The following is a 23,407-nucleotide window of genomic DNA, read 5'->3' on the forward strand; positions in this document are numbered from 1 at the left end:
TAATATATTAATATATTAATTGTTAATGTAATATACTAATATGTTAATATATTAATATTATAAAAATTTTGCAAAAATATATTTGTTAATATTTTAACGTTATATGTTATAATTCTATTTTTAATCTTTTCTAAAATTAAATTTTTTAAAATTAGTTTAACAAAAATGAATTTAAGGTTAATGTAGATTCCAATTATTTATTTAACTTTTATTATTTTACCATTCTTTTTTGGTAATAATTTTACAAAACTGTATTGATTATGTTTCACGTACATTCTAATCTCCTTATTTAATTTCCATTATTTTCTAAGCGTCCATTATTATTACTCGACAATAAATTTACATATAATAGCGTATATTGTGTTTTAACGCTGATTTATGCCTATAAATCTCAATTTTTCCGCCATTTTTCGTGATTAACGTGGATGTACGCTCGATTTTACGAGCAACTGTGCATTTAGACGCGATGAAATTTGCATGGCGAATGCGTTTATACGAAATTCTCATCCGACAAAGTGACTACATAAATATATACATCCCAGAGGACAACAATCGTCAGCCAGAGTAATAATAATCGAAAATTTTAATACATCTAGTGGGCACGTTTGTCAGGGTTCCCCTAACCGGGGATATCCTCGAATGGAAGGGAATTTTTACGAGAAAGGGAAGCCAGAAGTAGCGGCCCTTCTTCCCGAAATGCCGCCTTTCTGTCTCCCGCCACGGGGAAGTCCCGGCGCGGGCCAATTGTCTCTCTCGAGGGATATATTAGCTCTTTTGAGGCTCTCGAGCCTGATAACGCGCGGGAAAACGAGGCTTTAGGATCCTTCCTGGCCCTTGTACGTCTCCTCCCGGGGGCGAGGCTGCAGATTTTACATCCGTTCGCCCGAGTAAACACAGCATCCTGGCACCCCTCACGTCGATCCTCACGCACAAAGCACGATTTCGGGATTCGACAAGAACACCGTGCTCTTTGCGGTCGAATGCTCTATTCCTGCACCGAGATAAGGCATTTCTTCCCTTCGCATTTCTTCGCTCCACGACGTCAGTTGATATTTACGTAAGATGCCAGAGTTTGAAAATTAGTACAAGGGAACACTTGGTCTTCCGTCCCGAAGAGCGTGTTTATAACATGATTTTTATTCCAAGGCTTACACTTTTCACAGACCTAACGGTTTACCATATATTTTATATCGCGACTGCAATTCCGGAGGATAGATGTGCCCACCGCCGTTCTAGCGGATTAAGTTGTAAAGGTAAAGGCGAAAGTTTAGGAATTTTTACAAGTACCAGACTCGACAGATGGGACCCACGTGTGACAGACCCAACAAGCGACGAACGGACACCGCTTATAAATCGCGTCATTGACCATCAAAAATCGGCTCCTTGACAGTTTCCTACTCCTCAGCCAAAGGTCCTTCCGTCCCACCCTCTGTCCAATTAAAACTCCTTACTTTTCCACCACCGACGTTTATTTTGCCCAATCGGAACTAAACTGGAGAAAACACCGGACAGGACACGACGAGACACGACATAGATCAAATTCGAGAAATCAGTTCGTCTTCGACACCGATCCTTGAAACATCTTACTTACACGTATAAACGCGTGTTCGAAACGGTACTCCGTTCAACGTCTCCATTATAACTATTCTATACTTTTCTATAAATAAACGCTCTCTTTTATCAACACACACTTCGGGATCCTTATTATTATTCACGCAATATTAATTTGGCGCGTGATAAGCGTTCTAGGACATCAAAGGGATTCGATAAATAGGACGCTATACTTGGACCTACCTGGCTGATGATGGGTAATACACAGCAGCCCCGGGAACATTCAAGTCGAATGTTCAGGGTGATATCTAAGTAGTGTGCACGTGGAAGGACAAGTGTTAAGGATTATTAACGGGCAGTATGCGTTGTCCCATCTTGAGAAAAACCCCGGACCCAGAAGACCGTTAGGATCTTCTGGCAGCCAGATTCCGTGTCCTTTCTTTCTTTATTTTCAATACATTTTCAAACAATTCTTTATTTCCCTCGGGTCACCGGACACGAGGCATTCTTTAGCCACTAATGTTAGAAAGCAGGCAACAGCATCTAGGATTTGGCTGACAATAGGCCTGCAAAGAGAGGGACCAGGCCATGCGCGATGTCGGGACTTTCGGAGCCATAAAGTAACGGGTCCTTCAGGAAGGGTCACGAATGCGCGGGTGACCCACCAGCAACCCCTTTGAGGGAGAGGCTTCCTCCACCAGTAGACTTGGTCGCGGAAGACGTTACTCCCTTCTTTGGAGGCATCTGATTCGCGGACCGAGGGCCCACCCTCGGTCCTGTCAACCACCAATGGGAAAACCGATTTCCCTTTGGCAATCATGGGCTTCGAAAGATCGTGCATCGCACAGTCAGTTGGAACAGTAACAGTCGACAGTCAGTTCAGTACCAGTCAATCAGTCAAGCAGTATCAAACACAGAGAGTTCAGTACACATCACGCAGTCTGGACAGACAGTCTCCATCATCAACCAGTACACAAGCTTTGTGGATAATCAGTCCCGTGGATTGACTATCTGCTACAAAATCAAGTCGGGCACCTACAACTCATAACGTGTGGCAACGTCCAAGCATTGGACATTCGAGCGGAAGACAGCCGAACCATTTGGTCCTTCACGCCCGTCCACAGCACAGTTGGCCTTACGATCCAACAACGTGCCTGCCACGCGAACTGAGCACCAGATTGGGTCCGTAACAACAAGTGACCGCGTTCAAGGATCGTATGGACAGGATGTTTATGAGAAAGGATGATCGAAAAACGATGCCTGCGTGTGAAAGAGGAGAGACTGCTAGTGATGAGAAGATTAGGTACAGACAAAAATCAGTCTAGAATATAAGTGTGGTAAAGATCGGATCTATATGTCGAAATGAACTTTTGAGTTTGATTTTGTTTTACATTTCTTTGCGGTACAAAATACACTGAGGCTCGAAGCCTTTAACACTAAAATCTGTATACCTATTTCTAAAGACACCTGTCAAATTGACAGGTAAAGGAGACCACGTGCCCTTTTCTTTTTTAATAATTAGTTTAATTTAAAAGCAATTATATATTATATTAACCCTTCGCACTCGACGATTTTTGACTAGAGAAGAGTAGAAATTTAAAGATTCTTTAATATTTCAAATATTGCGGCTTTAGAATATATAAATAATATCAAATTGAATATTTTAAATATTGCAGAATAATAAAACATAATATGAATAATATATAAAATTTAATAAATCAAGTATTGTAATTTAAAAGTACATAAATAATATATCAGATTGAATAGTTCAAATATTGTGAGTAGTAAAATATGAATAATATATAACATTTAATAAATCAAATATTGTAATTTAAAATTACATAAATAATATATCAAATTGAATAGTTCAAATATTGTCAATAATAAAATATAAATAATATATGACATTTAATATATCAAGTATTGTAATTTAAAAATACATAAATAATGAATCAAATTGAATAATTCAAATATTGTCAATAATAAAATATAAATAATATATGACATTTAATATATCAAGTATTGTAATTTAAAAATACATAAATAATGAATCAAATTGAATAATTCAAATATTGTCAATAATAAAATATAAATAATATATAAAATTTAATAATTCAAATATTATAAGATAGTAATATGAAATGAAACAAAATTTAATGGTTCAAATATTGGTGGTTATTCCTTAATTAGTAATTTAAATATGTAAAAATGGTTTATTGCTTAGTAATTTAAATATAATTTATTAAAGTACATATGTATTTAACTGAAACTATTATAATAACATTTAATACTTGAACTATATTTATTATAATTCAATACTATAAATAATGCATAAAATATACATAATATTCCAAATTAATTTTACACAATTATATAATTTTATAATATAATTATAATTATAACTACATAATTATTCTAAATTAATTTTCTTTATTTGAATCTATTATACTGTACAATATCTCCCCTCTATTTTAATTTTGAGAAACATATATAATTGAAAGATAACATTCTGTTTATGTCTATGTAAATATCCTTTTATTTACCTAAAGTTACCCAAAAATTAAATCGAATTTAAATGGTTATATTTCATTGTAATTAAACATATAATATTTTACATTTTTGTCCTAATTCACATCTTCATATCACGTTAAAAAATTTGTAGCATTCCATTTAAAAAATTGAAAATCCTCTTTGGTTCTCAAAAAACACCAAATATAAAAAATTGGGGTAGACTGATCACTTCATCGACAAAATATACTACAAATTTTTCCTCTTTCAACTTCTTCAAATTTAAAAAATTGAATATCCCCTTTGGTTCTCAAAAAACATCAAGTACAAAAAATTAGGGTAAACTATTATATTATCGGCAAAATATACTACAAATTTTTCCTCTTTCAACTTCTTCAAATACTTACCATTTACGAGAGAAACGCTGATCCAGATTACCCTGTATACAAGGGTAGTTCACCCCAATTTACGTCGCTATTATTATGCATACCAAAAAATGTTTCAGATAAAATTGAATGCTTCCGGGAGGGTGTATTCTCATATTATTAATTTTTGAAAGTGGATTCATAAAAGATATATGAAGGTCATTTAAGGGATGAATTTTTTAAAAGTCTAAAATTAAAAAGATTCTTTTTGTTTACATTTTTCTATTATTCTTTAGTGTCTAAAGAATTTGTTTGTTTAAAGAGAAATTTCCTGTTCCAATCATAAAAATTTAATATAAAGCTGGTATCATAGTAACAGGGGTGTATTAAGTATCATAATATTAAGGGATGGTTTTAGAGAAATTTAAAATGGTGGTTCTTCTATGGAACCCAGAGTGATATAGAATATTGCGTGTGGAATTGATTTTGAAGATTGAATTACAAAATAATAGCCGGTAATATGACATAGTTTCTGTGTAAAATTAACAAAGTATTAAGAATACCTTTCACACTTCCAATCTTTTTAATTCTCCAAATTCACGCCACATTAATTCCGACTCCCTCGAATTTTTCCAAAATTTCGGTTTCACCAGCTGTCCCTCGAGGTGTCGAAGAGGGGGGAAATTTGAGCCACGTTTGATCCCTCGTTTCCCAACTTTCGTCGGCAAAAGTACATCGATCCTGAAACCCCTCCACACAATGTGATATTACGAAAAATTCTATCGAACCACAATTGTCTCAATTTAAATTCGAGTACTGGTACACTCGATATCCAATAATGCAATTGGAAATTGCGACATAGAAAATTAAGATATTAATACAAATTAAAATTAACACATTGTTGACCGATGACGAGTTAACTCGTCTTTTCCTGCCCAAACGTTTTTAACTGATGACGAGTTAATTCGTCTTTTCCTGCCCAAATGTTGTTGACCAATGACGAGTTAACTCGTCTTTTCCTGCCCAAACGTTGTTAACTGATGACGAGTTAACTCGTCTTTTCCTGCCCAAACGTTGTTGACCGATGACGAGTTAACTCGTCTCTTCCTGCCCAAACGTTTTTAACTGATGACGAGTTAATTCGTCTTTTCCTGCCCAAACGTTGTTGACCAATGACGAGTTAACTCGTCTTTTCCTGCCCAAACGTTGTTAACTCGTCTCTTCCTGCCCAAACGTTGTTGACCAATGACGAGTTAACTCGTCTTTTCCTGCCCAAACGTTGTTGACCAATGACGAGTTAACTCGTCTCTTCCTGCCCAAACGTTTTTAACTGATGACGAGTTAATTCGTCTTTTCCTGCCCAAACGTTGTTGACCGATGACGAGTTAACTCGTCTTTTCCTGCCCAAACGTTGTTGACCGATGACGAGTTAACTCGTCTTTCCCTACCCAAACGTTTTTAACTGATGACGAGTTAATTCGTCATTGCTCCTGCATTATTTATTTCAATCTATGAAACCCAGAGTAATATAGAATATTGCATGTGGAATTGATTTTGAAGATTGAATTACAAAATAATAGCCGGTGACATGACATAGTTTCTGTGTAAAATTACTTTCACACTCCCAATCTTTTTAATTCTCTAAATTCACGCCACATTAATTCCGACTCCCTCGAATTTTTCCAAAATTTCGGTTTCACCAGCTGTCCCTCGAGGTGTCGAAGAGGGGGGAAATTTGAGCCACGTTTGATCCCTCGTTTCCCAACTTTCGTCGGCAAAAGTATATCGATCCTGAAACCCCTCTACACACCCGGACGGTGCACATTCAAAGGGAATTCCCTGGGATTTTTACTCGCGCTCTCCTCCGAACGCAGGTACACAAACATCAGCAAGCGCATACAAATTGAGCAGCGCGTAAACCGCGTTTCACGCGCAACGATCCATATATCAAAGTTTAAATACCCGGTAACGATAAAGTCGGCCGTGAATTCTACAAATTGAACAGTGTTTTTTAATTTAATGTGCCAATAAATTACGTGCACGTGCTTGCCACGTATTTATACGGAAATTATCGCGCACGGATATGGAGGGGGCGAAATGGAGTAAATGGAGCATACCAGGCGTAAAATACAGCCGCGTAGGATCCTTCGGACAGGGATACAAAGAATCCGGGGAAAAAGCGGCAGCAGCCGTGGAATATTTGAAATCGTTGGCGCGATGCGTTCTCTATTTTTCGTTCGACTTTTTCGCCGAATCGCGGCAGTGGATTTACATGCGCAAAACGGCCAATAAATCCGACGAAATATCGGAATTACCGTTCCTCCGCGAGTTCCCCCGCCTGTATTTCACCCCTCTCCGTTTATCGGGGCAGCCTCGTATCTCGCCGCTTTTCAGCCTCTTTCTGCTCTAATATCCCGCTGCAAAGGGGAACGACGGGGACCCCTCTTTGAAAATTTTTCCCCGAGGCTAAGCGGTAATTTCACACGCTACGAGGACCTTCGACGGGATCGATCATACCGGATATACGCTGCCGGATGTACTCGCAAACTTCCTGCCGCGTCGCCCGGAGAGCCTGCGAGTGGAGGATTGGGGAGCGAGGTTCTTCGAGTTTGGGTACAGAGAGATTGTGTAATGCGGGGTGTATATAAGTCTATAAGTGGGTGCAACTTGGGAAATATTGGAGATTTTCTCTTTTTCCTTTTTTTTTTTTTTTGGAGCCTAGAATGATCCATGCATAGATCCATTATCCATCGAGACATTAACAATTGACATATCAGGACAGAGTACAGCCATCATCACATTGCTGCAACCGTTGGATTACTTTGTTGACTGATGAATTAAATTCCAGAGCTGCTACAGGATGACCAATGTATAGAACAGTTATGTCTAGAGATATTTGTGATTGACATTACGGTACGTAGTACGTCTATCAACAAAACACTGTGACGTTGGGTATATCTGTTAACTGATGTTTTTGATTTTATAGCAATTCTGGAATAATAAAAAACCGATCCATTATTCATCGAGGTCTTAACAATTGACTATACAGTACTGAGCCCAGCCATCATCACAATACCGAAGTCGTTGAATTAATTTGATCATTAAGGATTTAAATTACACAGCTATTGTGGAATAATCAATGCACATGTTTATGGATAGAGATGTTTACAATTGATAGAACCGTACTTACTACGTCCATCAAAGGAGTACTGTTGCCATGGATTAATCTGTTCGCTGATGACTTAAACTCTATAGCAATTGTAGAATGACCAAAGGCAGATCCCTTATCTTTCGTGGTAATAACGAATAACAACACAGTACTGTGTAGAGATTGGGTAATGCGAGGTGTGAATATGTGTACAAGTGAGTGGAACTTGTTTTGAAATTCTAGGGATTTTTTCGGTTTGGATAGAGATTGTTTAATATGTAAATAAATGCTTGGTTGAGGTGGATGAAATTTGTAAAATTTTAGGGATTTTTATTAACAATAAAATTATGTAATGCAAGGTTTGAATAAGTGTATAGGTGGATGGAACTTGTTTTGAAATTTTAGGGATTTTTTTTTAGTTTGGTTAGAGATTATCTTATATAGGGTGTAAGTGAATGTATAGTTGAATGGAACTTGAGAAATATTGGGGATTTTCTTTTTTTTCTCAAGTTGGGTAATGTGGGTGTGAATAAGTGTATGAGTGGATGGAACTTGTTTTGAAATTCTAGGGATTTTTTCGGTTTGGACAGAGATTGTTTAATATGTAAATAAATGCTTGGTTGAGGTGGATGGAATTTGTAGAATTTTAGGGATTTTTGTTAACAATAAAATTATGTAATGCAAGGTTTGAATAAGTGTATAGGTGGATGAAACTTGTTTTGAAATTTTAGGGATTCTTTTTTCAGTTTGGCTAGAGATTATCTAATGTAGGGTGTAAATAAGAGTATAGGTTAAGTGGAAAGGACTTATGAAATTTTAGGGACTTTTTCAGTTTTTCTAGAGATTGTTTAATGTGCAAATATGTGTGCTTGGTTGAGGTGGATGAAACTTATGAAATTTTAGGGGTTTCTTTATAGTTTTGGTTGAAGATTATTTAATGTGTAAATAATAATAAATAAATATAAATTGAAATGGATGGAACTTTTGAAATTTTGGGGATTTTTTAATCGTATGGCTAGTGATAATTTAACGTGTAAATAAAAGCTTGGTTGAGGTGGATGAAACTTGCAAAATTATAATCATATCGAACATTTTCATCTAAAAATTATTTTTATTATCTACAAATATCTATATGATATATCTTAATTTTCAAGGTATTTACCAAAATCTTTCCCATTATACAATTGCACCATTCAAATACACCTACATATGAACTTTCTATGTGTAACGTAACATTCTGTATATCCATCATATTGTTTTAAACATTTAACTTCAACGTAAATATTCCAGCTGTTACATATAGCAAATATGTAGAAACATTCCAATACTTTCGTATATAGATGCACAGTCATACATGAAAGTACTAGAATGTTTATATACACTGTTTTTAACGAGTGACACAAATACATGTTAAATTGAAATGTGTAAAACAGTAATAATATAAATAACATTGGAAAGTTTCGAGATTTTATTAATAAAATTAAAATACAACTCTATTAATATCAATTAATATTTGGAATATATTTATTACAAACAACTATTGATTGGTCGCAATAAATGATCGAAAATAATATATATTATTAGTCGTAAACACCATTCGTTACAAAATAAGAAGTTTCGATATTGCATTGATTCATCTTCTGTTACTTACGACAGCCTTGGACCGTTTTTCCACGGAACTCACTAGCGCCACCATGACCCGTATCTCCAACGAATGTACTGTAAATATTCTATACATCGTTGAATTACTTTTTAATTTAACTCATTTGTGTTATATATATAAATACAACAATTTACTGTTTTATTTCCTTTATTTTACTGAAATAAAATATTTTTGCAATAACAAAACAGTTAGAAGTCTTAGAAGCCTTTAGCCAAAAAATAACTTCACGTTCAGACGTACTACTTTTAATCCTCTATCCTCGAACTTCAGTAAATTTTTTAGTAACTCCTCCCAGTTATTACAATTAAAATACTAACATCGTGTTACTCTCCTGCTAAGTGTTATAATTTTATCTCGATAAAAACAGACAAGAACGTTAGCTTGAACTTCGACTTCAGGTTCTATTCATCATACCAAAAATTATTAACACTAAATCTACCATGGTTCAAACTACACTTTCAATTAGAAAATTTGCATTTGTCGTCTCGACTTCTCTTTTAACATAATCAATTTTTCAATTCTGAAGAAATTACCAATCTTGGAATTGATAAAGCACACAATATCTCGTCAGCAATCAGAAGAATATTATTACTGTATTAATACAGTCGAATTTTGATAACTCGATCCTCTTTAACTCAAAAACCTCTAGAATACTAATTTCGACATATTAAATTTCCCATTTTGAAACTCCTTTCACTCAAAAATCTCTATTTTCCACAAATCCAGGTGAGAAAAATCGTCATCTTCGAGAATTTTTTTCAAAGAAACCATAAGATGTTTTAACTCTAGGTTTTCACTGTCTCATTTATCCGTACTTTAACAATACTCGCAATTTTTTTCAAAACACAATATTAAAAATTATAGAAATTATGTGAATAAACATATAAGTAGGTTCAGAAAACAGGTTCGGATGGCTAAAACGATAGCAACCATTTTGTTTATCGGAAACGAAAAAAGCCAACAGTATTTTGACCAATAATATCGTAGTTATGCTCCGAACTATAGGAAGAGAAGTCAAAAATTTAACACTAAACCTACTAAACGTCTAAATCTCCGTTTACCAAACTTTGATTAAAAATTTCTTAAAATTTCATTTTTGGAATTTTTCTTCCACTATACTTATAGTAATTTCTTCAGTATCTCCTATTATTCCATATTTTAACCCTTTGCACTCAGAAGGCGCCATTCAGTCGCCATTTGATCAAATTTCGAAAATCGATATTAATTAATATATCAAATTTAACCCTCTATGGGCCCGTGTAACTTTCAAGTTACATGCTAATGTATGGCTATTTTATTAAATACTGCGATTTTTTTTTCGATATATTTCTAATTATTTTTACAACACCTCCCGTGCTTCCATTTTTAAAAATCCTAATTCTTTTTCATTTACCGGTTACTCGATCATGATAGGTTAGGTCCTCTATGACTTATTCTCCGCAAGATGGCGTGGGAAATTATCTTGTCTATCTATTGCGCATTATCTTGGCACAATACGTTGTTAATTCAAACTTTCAATACGAATTCGTTATAATAAAATTGTCAAAACTGCTGAATTTATTGGTTGATATTTGTCTATTTTATGTTACATACAATTCTTATAGTTAAGAAAAATATATATTCGGTCCATAGAGAGTTAAGATAATGTAACGGTGTGCGAGGTGTCGAAATCAAATAATTCTACGTGTCAATTATTATAACACTATTTTTTATTTCCTGCTAAAGAAAATATCGTCCGCTTTATAGCAGAAAATTCTTGAACTCCTGCTCTTCTTTAGCGAAAAAATCGTCGAGTGCAAAGGGTTAAATCTTTTACTTCTTTTCCATTCATTTGACCCTGGTAGGTTTAGTGTTACACCTTAACTGACAGGCACCTTGCAATTCAGATACCTGTCTCACGGTTCGAGTTATCGAGATTCGGCTGGGAGCGGGGTGTCAAAGGTAGTTCAATGGATGGGGCAGATGATAAGGCAGAGGGAGCCAGTGGTAGAGCAGTAGCAAGTGTCTGCCTCGATTATTACTCATGCAAGCTGGTCGGTGGTGCAGAGCATGTCGTGCATTACAGAAATAATTAACCCCGTGTATAATCATTAGGTGGCTACAGCGTCGTCTGTCCTTTCAGGAAAACACTGCCCTGTTGTAGCTATTCGGCGGCAGACACCGGCGGCTTGGCCAGAAGTTCTGTCCTGGTTAGAGTCGACCCTCGACCCGGAAGCGCGAATTCCGGAAGTTATGCAACCATTGCCGACCTAGAGCCACTCTATGCGAGACCCTGCGGTTCCAGGGCCAGCTACTACGCTTCCAGCCATGTGACGCATCTGAGCCAGGTATGGTGCAAAATCATTTCACTGAAACTTCGACAAGATATTAAGTTGGTGTACCCAGATGGTCTCGAAACCAGGTGATACGTATAGTTGTCTGTGAATGTTTCAGAGGGTAGAGTGCCTTAGTCGTGCAAGTAGCTAACGTTTCGGAACTTTTCTCGTGGGTTTCTCGTTTGGAAAAAAATTCTGGAATTTTTTTTTTAGACTCGGGTGCCTTTTGAATTTGTCGTGGAATTTTATTTTTTATTTTTTAATAAATAGTGCGAGATATCCAGGTTATTCACTGTTTTCGAATATCTCGTTCTTTAGCTAGCAGCCATTGTTGGTGAAGAGTAAAACATTTGAAGCAAACAATTTTTTTCTTTGTTTTTGAACTAGGATGTCTTATTTAAAGTAGAACGTGGAATTTTCTTTTAAAGATTCGTGTATCTTTTGAATTTATCATGGAATTTTATTTTTTATTTTTTAATAAATAATGCGAGATATCCAGGATATTCACTGTTTTCAAATATCTCGTTCTTTAGTTAGCAGCCATTGTTGATGAAGACTAATACATTTCAAGTAAACAATTTTTTTATTGTTCTTGTTTTTGTCTTTGAACTACGATGTCTTATTTAACCCTTTGCACTCGATGATTTTTTGACTAGAGAAGAGTAGAAATTCAAAGATTCTCTACTAGAAAACTGACGATACTTTTTTGAGCAGTAAATAAAGAATTGTATAATAATGGAATTGTAGAATTGTTTGATTTCGATACCTCGAAACTCACTGTTACATTACATTAAATTTGATATATTGATTAATATCGATCTTTCAAATTTTATGAAATTTGACTGAAGCTCACCTCTCGAGTGCAAAGGGTTAAAATAGAGCGTGGAATTTTCTTTTAAACATTCGGGTGTCTTTTGAATTTGTCATGATATTTTATTTTTTATTTTTTAATAAATAGTGCGAGATATCCAGGATATTCAGTTTCCGAATATTTCGTTCTTTAGCTGGCAGCTATTGTTGGTTGCAAGTCAATTATACGAAGTAAATAATTTTTTTTAAATTTTTATTTTTGTTTTTAAACTACGAGGTGATATTTAAAATAGAGAATTTTTGGAGAAATTTAATTGGTTCGTAAAAATAGCGGCAATTTTAGTAGAAAATTGTGTCTCTTTTACGATGGAAATCGCCTTTAAATATTTATAAGTTAAAAAATGTTTGGAATATCGAAAAAAGCCTGTGCTATATTTTAAAGTACTCTGTGTAAAATGTTCTTCTTAAAGTTGAAGTAAATTTTACGTCGACTAGCTAAAGAAATGTAATTTCGAGAAAGATGCAAGGGGAGATTAATTTTCTTCCCGATGGTAAAATATCCGCGAATTTTATCTGCGACCAGCTGATACAACACTCTGTACACTTTAAATTGCAAGAAAATGAGGAACGAAAAATATTGGCCTTTTTGTGCCTGCGGGATAATCTATTCCCTTAAACGATTGCATTTCCACCTTGCTCGCCTGGAAATTTACCTGGGTCGATCTGCTAAATTTTATATTCGATTGAACGCGATATACGATTTCATGAAGAGCGTATGAAATGGGTTTAAATTCTGTAAAACCCATTAAAGGTTACGTGCCGTATCCGTTGATGGAAAAATAAGACTCTCGGAGAAATATAATATATTCGTGCTAACAAGTGAAACATTAATATGAAAAATAAAAATTTTGGTAAAATTTCGAAAATGGTAGGGTAAAAGATAAAAGTATAAGTACTTATGTATAGTATGTACCAAGTCAGGTTTAAATTTTTAGAAGCCCTAAATGCTTAAAAAATTCCTTTTATTTTCATTGCAACATTTTCTTTTATTTTTCTCTCTTTTTCTCACACACATTCGCATAATTATTTGGAAATATTATTGCTATTACCAATATTGGATACATAGAAAATTTAAGGTGTTTTTCTTTCTCTACTACTCCCAAACATGTATTGCTTAACTCTTTGAACTCGAGAGGCGGTTTTCAATCATTAATTTAATAAAATTTTGGAAATCGGTATTAATTAACTCATAATATTAAATTCAAAATAATGTAAGAGTGTTTGAGGGTTGAAATTAAATAATCCTAAATAATTTACTGTTCTAAAAGATATTATTTGTTTCATGGCAAAAAATCTTTGAGTGCGAAGGGTTAATAAGCACCTATTTTACTTATTGGTTAATGCAGCACTGGATATATGTGATATATATAATACGACGATATGTTGGTAATTGGAACGAATATCACTATAATTATCGTCCTTTATCACCACCATACAGAAATTATGCGATTTTTCTTTGTTTTTGTTGCTGAAAATTTGAACTGTTTTTGCAAATTCTATAAAGTTTTTCAGAATAACTCTCCTTTATTTTTATTCATACTAATCGACAAGTGTAGTATGTTATTTACAGAAGTATAATTAGTTATGATCTTCAAAATACAATATTCAATTATTTAGAAGTATCACTCCTACGCTGAAACTTTTAGGTTAGGTTCAATATGGCGGCAGGTGGTAATATGGACTCAGCGTGGTCCACATTTCTTTCAATTTTCTTTTTTCCTCCATTTTCTACTATGAAGGAAATACACGAAGAAAAGAGTATTATATACGTTTTTTGTTCTGATGCTTTTAAGGTGTTAAAACCAGAAGAACTTTAAGTTCAGTCAGGCATGGGTCCATTCCTTATGCACTGGAAGTGACTGTAATATTTTTATTTGTGATCGTTGCCAAAGTCTTAGGAGACTTTTATTAAATATCAAATTTACATTTAATTTTACTTTTTGATCTCATTTCCAAAATTTATAATATTTTTTTCTTTAAATGATTCTGAAATTTTCGCCTAGTTATAATAAAGAATAAAAATAATCGAAATTTATCAACAAATTTACTATTTACTACAATTTTTACCTTCTTAATTGAAATTCATTTTACTAGCCTAATTTTTTGTATCAAATCTTCGACAAAATTTCGCGAAATTAGTATATTTTTAAAACAGCGTAATTTTCGCTGTTTACCATTTGCGATTTTTATATTTTTAATCCTGCTGCGCCAAATATAAAAGCATCAAATATAAAATATAAAAAGCACCAAAATTTGGCTTACCAAAAATAGGAATTTAGTTTTCAATAATTTCCCAATCGTTAATTGCCCAGCTTCTCTCCTGCACCAAATATAAAAAGCACCGAAATTTATTTTACTAAAAATAGGAATTTAATTTTCAATAATTTCCCATTCGTTAATTGCTCAGCTCCTCTCCTGCGCCAAATATAAAAAGCTCCGAAATTTACTTTACTAAAAATAGGTATTTAATTTTCAATAATTTCTTAATAGTTAATTGCTTAGCTTTGTAAAATTAACATTTAACGAATAAGAAGATAAAGGTGGTCTTTTCACGTAAAAGTGTATGTGAATTTCGTCGTACAGCGGAGCACGGCATAAGTTTCTCCCGTGCTGGAACGTTCGTTGCGCTGTTTAAGGCACAAAAGCCGCAGCGACTTACGACATTGAATAAAATTACAAAAGAATCACTCTCGGCTCGTATACAGCACCGCAGACAGTGACTGCGGCTGGATCGGCGGACTGGAGAATTTTCTGAGTGTTTAAACAGCATTCCGCGTTCCTGAAGATCGCGTTCGCGAGCTGCGACCCGCGCATACGATTGGACAACTCGAAATGTCAGGTCATTGTGTTTCTTCGAATGCCGTAATGGGCTTAAGAGCGGCGAAACAGTCCGCCGAAACAAAGTCGATGGTAGACGCGAAGCTCTCATTGCACGTTAGGAAATCCGATTTTCTCTCAGCCGTTCATTCTTTCACCGCGCCACCCCCACTTCTGTCTAACATCGTCCTTTCACTCGGTAGCGGTAACGGAGACTGCGAGACGCTTCCCCCACCACCGTTCTCGTCTCGACCAGCCTCGTCTGGCCTCGCGTGCAAAGACGAGAGGTACACTCAAAAACTTTATCGAATTTGCGGTCGTAGGGGGCCGCTTTCCACCGACAACTTTCTCCTCACGACCCTTGCCAGCCCTTCGGCTCTTTATTCAGCTATTTCAGACCAGCCAACTTACAACCTCCGTCTAACCGAGCGAACGTACACCGGAAACTGGTACACGTGTAAACCTCTCTCCCTCGGCGCCTTTCCTTCTCGCTCCCTCAGCTCTTGTCGCTGTTGTCGAGCCTTCTGCTCGGCGTCCTCCTTGGAGAGACAATTTTCTTCGGGTAAGAGGTAAGGTCTGGTCCCCTTTCCTGGTCGAGGGACACACGGGCCATGTGTCTGTGTGCAACCGGCTGATACTTGATTTGTGACACGGTTTTAGGGGATGAACGATTCGATTCGTTCCATCTTGTTGGCTTTGGGACTACGTGCAATGAAATAGGGAAGTGTTTTGGAAGACTGTCCTTTGTATGAGATTGCAGAGAGCTCGTGCAAGACTGTTTTGGGGTTGTGTGGTAAGGTCAGGGACTTTGCGGTTTCTTCTAACGTTAGGGTTAGCTACTTGTGCTGTGTAGCTAAATACAATATAATATGTACTGTAAGTATAGTATATTGCATTAATATGTAATACTGTAGTGTATAAGTACAAAAATACCATATACTGAATACTTTAATTTTACATACTGTAAATATCATATATATAGTGTAGACCAATAATTTTCAACTAGTGTGTCCTTATAATTTTTGGATCTGTTGCGAGATTTTTCAAAATATGCATAACTCTTTTTCCTTGAATTACAAAATGAAAAAATGACATTAATATACTAATATACTATACTGTACTTATAATTTATATAAAAGTGTGATGATTATAAGCAGCTAAATATTATTTGCTTTCAAGTATGGTATTCTGAAAATATATTTGAAATTTTCAAAATTATATGATGCATATAGTAAAAAGAAAATTCTAATTTTATTAATATAATATTGGTATTTTCCTTTTACTATAAAAAGAAAAGGAATTTAACGACACGTACGATATTTATTATGTACTTAATGCAGATACGGGCCGCGGTGGCGCTAGTGAGTTAAATGCAAAGTCGCCTTAGGACAGTTATACGCAATTATACGCAACAGAAGGTGAATCAATGTTATATTTTAACTTCTTATTTTTTAATTAACGGTACTTTCAACTATTTTACATAATCTGTGCAATATTTTTTTTATTTGCCAATAGTACGTGTTTGCAGTACTATATAAATTAATATAAATAACGATTCCTTCATTACGTGCCAATGTGAACACAAAGGGAAATCGAGTATAATTGCGTAATCGATCATGAGTGCTCGAGTGAATAATTAATAAAGGGGATGAATTGACGATTTACAATTTTTATCCAGCCTATGGAAGGAAGACGCGCCAGGGTCGTGACTTCTTCTTTTCGCCCGTTCACCTCCTCGTGTTCTCCATTGAAGAACACGATCCCTTATTCGCTTCTGCCGCTGCTTTCGAACTAGGCTCGCTCCAGTTGATCTCTTTGATCGCTTAGAATTCAAATTTCAATGGAACCGAGTAAATCGAGGGATATATCGAAGAGACGATGCACTTTTGTTCGATAAGAACGATCCTTTCTGAGCGACTTATCGAGAAATTGTGGCATCCATGGTAAAGCTTGCACTTTCTTGTTTTTCTCTCTATAAAAAATACGCGCGATCAAAGAAACGACTTTAGTCATTTTTAGGGAATATATTTCATTGTGTTTGGTTTATCGAGATTAAATTCTTTGAAAGTAGAATTTTAATTTAATTTTTTTATTATTAGTATTTATAATTTTATTTATTTAGTATTTGATCGTTATTGTGACTAAAAGTCTTTTACGATATTCATGAGTAAAGTAATTATTTTAGTAATTTTTATTGTTTGTGTTAATTTTTATTTATGTTTTATTTCGCATCGTACAATTTATTGAAATAAATTTTTTTACTTTTACGATATTCATGAGTAAAGTAATTATTTTAGTAATTCTTATTGTTTGTGTTAATTTTTATTTATGTTTTATTTCACATCGTACAATTTATTGAAATAAATTTTTTTGAAAATAGAATTTTAATTTAATCTTTCGTATTAATTTTCATTCGATTGTTGTTATGATTAAAAAAGTCTTTTGACTTTTTACAATACTTACGAGGGAAGTAACTATTTTAGTAATTTTTATCGTCGATATTGTATTTCATATTACACAATTTATTAAAATCAAATTGTCTGAAAATAGAATTTTAATTTAATCTATCGTATTAACTATTATTTAATTGTTATTATAATTTAAAAAATCGATATTGGTTATATTCAATTACATTGAGTGTAACGAATTTTCAAAATTAAAATCTCAATTTAAATTTTCATACTAAATTATCTTTTGAGTTTTTGTAATACTTATGATAAAAATAACATTTGTCATCATTTTTACTGGCTATATTTTATTGCACTCTGTTTATCATAGCTAAATTTATCGAAATTGAAATTTCAATTTAATTTTTCATATTAATTATCTTTTAAATAACTTTTCAAATAAAATTAAACTAATAATTACGAAAGATTGATAAAATAATCACAACAATTCTCATCGCACATATTAAATTGCATTTGATTTATTAGAATTAGATTTTTCGAAATTTCATTTTCCATTTAATATTTTACCTTCGTCACTTTAATTACAAATTAATGACAATCTACGATAATTACGATTAAACTAAAATTTAATAACAACATTCCATTCAGGGGAAATAAATTTAAAAAAATTTGATTTTCAATTTAATTCTACGTATCGATTACGTTTTGCCTTTTAATAATACTAGCAAAAATGGCATTTTATTAAATTAAATCTTCAAAAATTCCGCAATGGACGCAATATATTGCACAAAATTTTCATTTCAAGTCCACCGTGCGCTCAAAATTTTATTTAATTGTCCAAAATTCGAGAACACTCGATATGAAAGAATCTTTTCAAAAAAGACACTCGACTATGAGAATTCATCAGCAGGACTCGAAAATCTCGAAGGTCCCGTGAGCTTGAAATAGTCGGTATAATAACCTCTTTAACGACTCCATGGGACTGGCCTTTCGTATTTAAAACGAAGTGCAAAGAAAACGGGAAGAGAGGGAGAGAGGGTGGTGGTGGGAAAAAAACAGAGATGGCGCAAATGTCGAATAAATATGCAATGGAGTTTAGAAAGAGCAGCCGGGCATGGCGCGATTCGCGTAACAAAGTCTAGCCGGCACTTTCCGGCTCGAAACGAGCGTTTTACATTAATTTCCCGGGGAAAAGAAACGGCCGGATACCACCTGTGTTCCGCTATTCAAAGAGTAGGTGGTAGACGAGGGGTTTGGAGGAAGGTTACACACGCGGTTACCTTCCTTCTCTGGCGGAACCCTTCGCAGAGAAAGGGGGTTGAATCAGGGTGAAAGGTGGAGAGAAGCTAGAGAGAAACTGGAAGTGGGTCCTGTGATTGTTTCGGCTTTGATCTTGGATCAATTTACCGGGTATACGCGTATGCCTGAACCCTCCGTGTCCTCGTCTGAAATGCCACCCTCTTGCCGCACCGACACGAACAACCACCGATAGGGATGTTTATACAAACGTGTACAGACATAAGTACGCGCACCTCAGACATGAATATACAAGTATACACGTATACCTAACCACGAGCCTTGGAACTTATCCTTAAAACTTATCCTGACCCCTGCACCCTGTTCCTAACCTCTTCCGAACTCATCCAGTCATGTAATCCAGCAACGTCTTATCCCTCCTGTAAAACGATACGCTTGAGATCCCATTGCTGAAGAAGCCATTACTGTTCCTGTGTACCGGGGACCATCGGCTCGAGAACAGATGCGTTTTCCTCCTGATTTTCCCGATAAACGCTGAACAACCTCCGCTCCGTGCAGTATCGGGAGAAAGATAAGGAAATAGTCGTAGCCGTTGTTCCTCGCGGAGCTTCTTAGCATGCATAGCTTTGTGCCAACCTGTATTTAGCATTTGTGCTTTAATTGCAAATTTCCTTCCTCCGATCGACGATTTGGGTCATTGTTAAAATGCGAGGTGGTCGCTTCGCTCTATCCCCGGCCGGCGGCCATATTAGAGAGCCGCGAATGTGTAGAGGGAGCTCGCGCAGCGAGGCAATTTAGACTGCTTAAGAATAATTGAACGGCGTAGAAAAATTGGCTAACTCGTAAGTTTCGCGTGAAAGTGTCTTGGGATATTTTATGTCACTTTTCGGTGGAGATTGAACCGTGCTTTTGAGGAAATTTGATTTTGATTTTGGGGTCGGGTTTAATATCGTGATCAAAAATTTTGGGAATTTTTGTAGCGATTTCAGGGATTTCAGAATACTTTGTAAGAAATTTAATTTAATTTAATTTAATGTTTTTGGAAATATAGTAAAATACGAAATAACTGTATTTACAAGACTATATGTGATAATGTCTTTTTCAGTTTTCATTTCTTTTTGTAGTTCCGTATTGCTGATACTATAGCATTTTCACTGTTTTGTTATTATTATTAATATCAATAGCTAAACAAATTTTATTTATATATCCTATATGAAGTTCAAAATATTAAATTATAGATAGTGCAACGTTTATGTATAATATTACAAGATAATATTATTTAAGTAATTTACAGAAATTATCTTTTTACATATGATTAGTGTTGTTAATATTTTTTTAGATAATTAGATGAATTAATGTTATGTCATAGGTAGTTATAACTCTATTTATTGTACATACATATAATTTTTTATAGTCATTCTCATTCATTGCTCAATACTATTCCATTCTGACAATAAATTGAATTTTGAAATGGATATTTTATTTTTATTTCCAAATTTAATATTACAAATTTTCAGTTGCATTAATGTTTCATTATGCTAGCATATTAGGTATATAATGATATGTACCTCATAAATTGTATATAAGTATATCGCAATTCTAATATATATTATAAATTACCAATTATAATTACTAATTATAACATTTATTAAAAGTGGTATATAATAATATAATAAATGCAATAATAAATATATTAACTATATAGATGTATAAAATATTTTTTGAATTTCCGTACAGATGCACAAATATGTAAATGTATAATAAATTTAATAATAAATATACTATAATTAGTAATTTATAATATTTATTAAAACTGCTATATATTTATATACAATTTGTAAGGTATGTATCATTATATACCATTATATAATAACAAAATAAATTCTTTTGCATAATATATACACCATAATCTCACCAAAATTTGAATATTTTTTGAATTCCCGTATCAGATGCATTTTTCAATGGATACTTTGCGGTGCATCTAGGTACTTAATTTATTCCCAATGCCTTCTATAAATACCAACTTGTTAACATGCAACTCGGCACTATTACATTTTCTACGCCACGTTCCGTGGCTAGTGTTAAATTTTTAGCATTCAATTCTTTACGAGCTTTACGCCACACCCTAAGTTCGCCATCTCCACCGTGCATATTAAACTTGCTTTCGCCTGCAAAAATAACATCTTCCCACCGTTTTCTCTCCTTCGCAAACAAGATCCTACTCTATTACAAAATTCACTCTTTTCCTTGTGTGTGTGCCATTAATATTCACTAAACCGTTTCTATTAATTATTCCTACCTCAGCCTTTAGTATCCAATGGTTAATTCGGAGTCATTTATCTTAGGATCTTGCTTGATCTTTTGCGATGATTATGTGTGAGAATTACTTTAATTCGTTTACTATTAATAATATGGATAATATAATAATATTTTCCATAATATTTTTACTTAAGTTCAAAAATAGCTTTGTCAAAATTTGTACTTATTATTTATATTTACTATTTATTATTACTATTACTATTTAAATTTATTTATATTTATAATATTGACATAATTACTTATATTGATGTCTATCATCTCACTGACTCTTGTTCTACATACATAAGTGAATATTAATAATTTATAACAATTTATGACAATTAATAATAGTTTATGACAATGTTTTTAATACCTATTGACAAGAATAATTTATCTGTAAACTAAGTATTCAAATACTAGAAAAATACTTCTGTACATATGGTGTACAATATATATAATCAATATATATGATTATTATTATGATATTTAGAATATTTACAGTTGTTATAGTTATCATATTATAACCATATATAATGCACATGATTATTATCATAATGAATATATCACAATAGACCATTAATTTATTATAGCATTTAAAAATTGTTTTCTATGATTCTGTGTACAAATTAATGCATTAAGCAATATACTGTTTATGAGTATTAATGATATATTTAATATATTTAAAAATTTTATTTCATTCTAATTTCTCAACAATTTTTATATTTATTACAACAAATATTTATTAGAAACTATATTTATTAAAATTTGCAACAAATTTTCCTTCATAATCTTCAAGAGAGAACTATTATAATTATATTGTTTAATATATTTAAAAATTTTATTTCATTCTAATTTCTCAACAATTTTTATATTTATTACAACAAATATTTATTAGAAACTATATTTATTAAAATTTGCAACAAATTTTCCTTCATGATCTTCAAGAGAGAACTATTACAATTGTATTATTTAATATATTTAAAAATTTTATTTCATTCTAATTTCTCAACAATTTTTATATTTATTACAACAAATATTTATTCAAATTTACAACAAATTTTCCTTCATGATCTTCAAGAAAAAACTGTTATAATTGTAACTGTACAAATATTCCTGTAAAAGAATATTTTCCTTTTCGTCCCTTTAGAGACACATTCTATATAATTTTATTATTTAATCTCACTTTCTTAAATATTTTTGTGTAATCAAATTTCCCTCAGACAGTTCAATATATCTATAACATGGACTTCAGAAGTCAGAAATATTAAAAGAACACTTTTAATTCTTCATTTAAGAAATAAACACAACATTTATCTCAGCTATTGCAGATTACCCTCAGGTGACAAAGATTAGCTACCAGATAGTATCTAATTAATATCTAATGAAACGATAAATGTCCACCGGTTACTTTCCATCTTGAAAATTTTCTGTCTCCCTATTAATGAAAATTTGTATTACGAACGTTTGGTAGTAGCAGACGCAAATAAGAAACATTCCTGGGTCTCCCATTATAAATTGCCGCGAAGAATTTAGCAGGGATGCAATGGCAATTACTGGTAAATCGTACCAGCTACGTTTACATTTCCTCGTGATGTCGGATTACACGAGTAACGAGGCTATATTGGATTCGGGTGGTAAGGAAACAAATTATGGCGAAGCTGTACGATTATATAATAAAAAATATCGTGGCCATTAGCGGGCAGGTCGTGTAGCTATTAAAACAGCATGGCGAGGAATTTCAAAGAAAGTTGGTCGCTGGATGTAGCCAATACATCAACGTCTTAAATTCTATGTACATTGGAGGTTCTTGGTTAGTGGAAAAATTATTTATTTATAGCAGTCCGATGCGTTGGAAAACGCCTTGAGAGATGCCCTATAAACCTTCCAGGCTTGTTATCGATACTTACATATCGATGAACGACGTCGAATTCGCGGTTTTATGGACTGTACACCTTCCATGAGCTATGCGCGAAGAAAAGTATAAAATATTAACAAAGACTCGTGATTAAAGTTAAAACTTTATTAATATGTGTAATTATCTTAAGCTTCGTTTCCAATGCATTATGAAATTTTCTTTGATTCAATAAATTCCGATATTTCTCATAAACAATATCCAAGTCAGTATTACTCTGAGAGACAAATATAAAGTACTAATAAAATCTGCCATGTGCACACCAGCGCTATAATTCTGAAATATTTTCATTTTT

At 33.6% G+C, this 23,407-nt stretch overlaps 1 protein-coding gene across 1 annotated transcript in view; it reads left to right on the plus strand.

Annotated features, from left to right (window-relative positions):
- The window catches only part of LOC108549470 (tyrosine-protein kinase Drl), a 174,794-nt gene that overhangs the window by 139,026 nt on the left and 12,361 nt on the right, over positions 1-23,407 (plus strand). Inside the window, exon 5 of the mRNA XM_017902859.1 lies at positions 11,358-11,562. Within this exon, the coding sequence (XP_017758348.1) occupies positions 11,358-11,562 (205 nt within the window). The remainder of the gene's footprint in view (positions 1-11,357; positions 11,563-23,407) is intronic.

This window comes from Eufriesea mexicana, unplaced genomic scaffold (assembly GCF_001483705.2).
Source record: "Eufriesea mexicana isolate 0111107269 unplaced genomic scaffold, ASM148370v2 scaffold2087, whole genome shotgun sequence".
NCBI classification, from domain to species: Eukaryota; Metazoa; Arthropoda; class Insecta; order Hymenoptera; family Apidae; genus Eufriesea; species Eufriesea mexicana.